General features: G+C 52.2%; 1 protein-coding gene across 1 annotated transcript; it reads right to left on the minus strand.

Annotated features, from left to right (window-relative positions):
- Nucleotides 1–3,262: 3,262 nt before the first annotated feature.
- Nucleotides 3,263–3,982, minus strand: LOC119403325 (uncharacterized). Its single transcript, XM_037670268.1, has one exon. The coding sequence runs from the start codon at nucleotides 3,980–3,982 to the stop codon at nucleotides 3,263–3,265; it is 720 nt and encodes a 239-aa protein (XP_037526196.1).
- Between the last annotated feature and the right edge of the window lie 901 nt (nucleotides 3,983–4,883).

The following is a 4,883-nucleotide window of genomic DNA, read 5'->3' on the forward strand; positions in this document are numbered from 1 at the left end:
AAAGCATCGCGGGGGGTGCGCGTCGAGTTTCTGTTTCTCTTATGTGGCTTATGAGACGGTGGTTGTCGAGGCGTTTGAATTACCGCTTGCCAACGCTGACGTTTGCGTTCGGCTTCCCGAGCCTTCCTCTGCTCCGCGGCGGTGGCGCTGCCGCTGCAACTAGCGCCGACGTTGGCGTTGTTCATGGTGTTACGGACACCGTTGCACAGAGAGAGAATGACGTAAGCACAGCGAACGCGCGCTTTCGTAGCCTCGCAGCTTCGACATTCGCTTGCCGGCGTTGCCATCTACGTTCAGCTTTGCGAGCGTTCATAGCGCCGTTGTGAAGGAGAGTGCAACGCTTGCCGGCATTGCCGTTTACGTTCAGCGTCGCGAGCGTCCATATATACGAGCGCACAGCTGTGGCGGACAGAGAGAAACGGGAGAGGAGAAACGAAGCGGAGCCCGCGCTCACGCCACCTCCTCCCACCTCCTCGCGCTCATGCGAGGAGGAACGTATAGGGGCGTTAATCATACTGTTTTAAGTGCATTGTAGTAATCATGAGAAGTGAAAAAAGTAAGCTGTATGAATAGACAACTTGCCACCGGCAGGAACCAAACCTGTAATCTTCGGATAACGCGCCCGATGCTCTACAGTTTGAGCTACGGCGGCCCTCGCATGCCACCTCAAGGCATCAACTCTGCCGCAACGAGGCCCATGCTGTGAATGAACGAAGGAAGCAAATTTTGAGGCCTCGTTTCTTCATTCGATTGAACCATATCAAAAACCAATAGATAGCTGTTCACGGCGCTCGGAAACACTATGAACGGTGCAGCACCTCCGAGGAACGTCGCCGAATTATTGTCGAGGCCAACGGCCCCTCGTCGGCTTGCCAGCGTCACTGATCCGGCTGCCGTTGCTCCATATGACAGTAAAAAGCTGACGAGACAGCTTTCTACCATCACAGCCACGCAAACAACGCCAGCTCATCCTACTTCCACATTCTACGATGGCTCATGTCATGCGCGTCGAGACTTGTGCCGCTACGTTTAAGCGCGCGTGTCTTTTCGAGTCTCTCAAACTTCGTCGTCAAATTCTTTGTGTGACCCCATCAGTCATGACATGGTATTGTAAAAGCCATATATTACATACGGCCATTGATGGTGAAACAATTGGTTCTATGAAGCTATGAATATTTTATTTCACTTGAGATGAAATGTCAGCACCACTTGTGTAGCACGGAAGGCTGAGAAATCGCACGAAAGCTGAAATATTAAAGTTTGAAAAATGAATGAACCTTTTCTTATCGGACTGATGTACTTTTGCATTGCATATGTTTATAATATGAGAAAATATGTCCACCGTATTAAGGCGTTCAGGCCCAGTATGTGTGTAAGCCAAGTTCAGTTATCTGGAAAATGCACGTACCTTGAGGCCTGACCCAATCTCCGTGGTGACGTCTCTTATGCGCCAGACCAAGGACAGGCAAAAGCCAATTGTTGTAGCCAGAAAAAATCCGCTTCTATAGTGTTCGATGTCGACCACCGGTGACGACGAAGGAATTGTGGCTCTATAGATCTGAGAGTAAGGAAGAAAGCACGGCTCATGCATGTACAGCAACGTTTCTCAAATCGCTCTAAGTATCGCGCAAATTCCGAACATCACGACGATTAGCAGCTGCAAAACTTGGCACATAGCGTCAGTAAATGATGCTGAAACACAGATACAGGCAAAATGGTTCTATGATTCCCTGTGCGCCATGGAGTATGCAATGCCAAGTCTTTATAAGGGCGGTGAACGCAATCCCACGTGGCAGTTAGCTACGTGTAACTCAAGCAATCGCGAACAGATGGCGTGCGCCCGGCCACGCTCACCATGCACGTACGTGAAAGTCATTTCTGTCAGTGCAAAAGGCGGTGAAACTGCCTTTGTGTACTCAATGTTGTAACGTCAGTGAGTGAGTGAAACAACTTTATTCGGTTCACAATAGACGCGAGTACAGTCAACGTCACCTGGCTAGGCCCACTCGGGGACCATCAGGTTAAACCTGACGGCCCTCGCGCGGGCCCTCTGGACGGCCAGGATTTGAGAGGTCAGGTCCTGGGTCTTAATGAGCCTCTTCATGTCCGCTTGGGTGAAAGGGGGACCGGCAGAGGCGCAGCCCCACAGGACATGCTCGAACTCCGCATAACCACCACCCAGGGGGCAGTCCGGGCTTGGGAACCGTTCAGGGTACATTCTGTGTAGTGCCGCAGGTCTCGGGTAATTGCTCGTTTGTAGCAGTCTCAGAGTAACAGCTTGGGCCCTGCATAGCGAGGAGTGTGGTAGAGGCAACACTCTTCTTGAGAGATAGTGGTGCTTGCATATCTCGTTGTACGAGCAGAGAGGCTCGGGTCGCCCAGGAGATGACGCGTTACCCGGTACACGGTCAGTCAAACCTCGTGCAGCCGAGTGCGCCTCCTCGTTGGGATTGAGCGAGGCACCCTCAATGGTTCCAAGGTGCGCAGGAAACCAGACCAATAGTGATTTTTGAGGTCTTTGACTTTGTGAATGATCTGTGGGACCTGGGGAGCCACCATGCCCATGTGAAAGTCCTTGATAGCGGCCTTGGAGTCTGAATAAATTGTGTCATGCACACCGTCCGTCAACGCAAGAGCAATGGCAACCTGCTCTGCAACTCTGGAACTAGAAGTGCGGATGGTAGCGCAGCTGATCACTTTGCAATCACAGTCGACGACCACTGAGTAGAAGGCTTCTTCTTGAGTGTACGAAGCAGCATCTATCTACAAAGCAGGCTCGATCCTTGTCTAAGTGGGCACTGGCGAGAAAAGATTTACCCCTGGCTCGTCTTCGTGCTTCGTTGTAGATTGGATGCATATTGCGCGGCATCCGGGGTATGGAAATCTTGGATCTTACGTCGTTGGGCAGCTTCACAGCGTCAGGACCGACAACCGCGAGGTTCCGTCCCAGCATGCCGAGTATGGCTCTACCCGCTGGGGTGCCATACAGTCTGACAAACTGTGAAAACTCTTGAGCTTCGACAATTTCTTCGAACGTGTTGTGGATTCCCAACTTGAGGAGGTCTTCCGTGTGCGTTCGAACGGAAATGCCAAGAGCCAGCTTGAAGACTCTTCTGATTAGGGCATTGATTTTGTTGCGCTCCGACACAAGCCAGTTGTGCATGGCCGCCGAATAAGCGAGGTGGCATAGTAAGAACGCGTGGATAATCCGAATCAGATTGTCCTCCCTGATTCCACGGTGCCTGTTAGCGATTCTTCGAATCTATCCTAGGGCGTTTTCGGTCTTGGAACAAATGCGTTTGACGGCGGCTCCATTGGCTCCGTTAGACTCGATAAACATTCCTGGGACCCTGATAGTGTCCACCCGCGGAACTGGGGAGCCGTTATCGGTGAATAACGTAATGTGGCTCTCTCCTGCTGGATTCCAGGGCCGGTGAGAACCGCCTCTGGGCCTCTTATAGAGTAAGAGCTCGGACTTAGCCGGCGAGCACCTTAGCCCGGTGGGGAGGAGATAACGCTCTGTCACATCGATGGCCTCCTGCAAAGCACACTCGACCTGACCCTCACATCCGCTTAGGGACCAGATGGTGATGTCCTCCGCATAGATCGTGTGGTTAATGTTCGGTATCTTGTTCAAGGCCATCGACAGGTTGATCATGCAGATATTGAACAGCGTCGAGGAGATCACTGCCCCCTGAGGTGTCCCCTTTGGCCCAAGGGTAATTTTGCGGGTCAAAAACTCGTCAATCTTCACTCCTCTGTACTTCGAGGAAAGGAAGAAGTGCACGAAATTGTACGCCCGTTTGCGGACGTGAAACTGAGACAAGCTCTTCAGAATAAAGGCGTGCGATATGCTGTCAAAAGCCTTTTCCATGTTCAATCCCAGAATTGCCTTGGTGTCGGCGCAGCCAGAGTCAATGACCTGGTGTTTGATCAACTTCATGGCGTCCTGACTCGAGAGCCCCGACCGAAAGCCAATCATGTTGTGGGTACAGCATTAGTTAGACTCGAGGTGGACAGTGAGGCGGTTGAGCATGGCGTGCTCGGCCACCTTCCCGACGCACGACATCAATGAGATTGGCCTAAAATTCTCGATGCTCGGCGCCTTACCCGGCTTGGGTATCAGTACTGTGGAGGCCGCTTTCCAGCTCTTGGAGATGAGACCACTGCGCCAAATTTCGTTGATCTTGTCTGTAAGAAACTCGATTGAGTCATCGTCGAGGTGCTTGAGCATTTTGTTGGTTACCCCATCTGGCCCAGGGGCAGATCTACTATTGAGGGATGCGAGAACCCGCTTGACCTCAGCCACGGTGAAGTCCTCGTCCATCGATGGGAGGCAACGGATCATCCGTGGCCGCCAGGTACTTGTCTATGAGCTGCTCCGTGATCGCCTCATCTGGAGTCGAGTCGGTGGCCAAATGGACAGCTTTCGCCAAAGCTCTCTTCTGATAGGACTGGCTGTTGCCATCGTGGAGTAGGTGCTTGAGGAGTCTCCAGCTTTTACCGGTCTTGAGCTGGCCTTGCATAAGACCTCGCAATTATCTCCTACCGTTTTGTTGATTTCGGATATTTTTTGCGCAGTCTTCTGTTATGGCGCTGAGTCTTGCATCTCGCGAGTAGTGCCTGCTTGGCTTCCAACAGATGCGCGAGCCTACTGTCCATCCGGTCCACCTCCAGGTCGGTTGTCACCTCATTGGCGGCGCTAGCCACATCTTCTTTTAACCCTTCGCACCAAGAGTCTAGATCCGCATCCGGTGGGAGGGCGTGTTCGGAGCGATTCGCTCGGAACAAGTCCCAGTCGATGAACTTAAAGGTCCTCGTCTCGTTACGGGCAATCTCTAGGACCACTTCGATGATGCAATGATCGCTACTGAGGTCCGCAG

This window comes from Rhipicephalus sanguineus, chromosome 8 (assembly GCF_013339695.2).
Source record: "Rhipicephalus sanguineus isolate Rsan-2018 chromosome 8, BIME_Rsan_1.4, whole genome shotgun sequence".
In the NCBI taxonomy this organism is placed as follows: Eukaryota; Metazoa; Arthropoda; class Arachnida; order Ixodida; family Ixodidae; genus Rhipicephalus; species Rhipicephalus sanguineus.

Coding starts and splice junctions, on each gene's coding strand:
- LOC119403325 (XM_037670268.1), bottom strand. CDS start 3,982: ATGATTGGCTTTCGGTCGGGGCTCTCGAGTCAGGACGCCATGAAGTTG.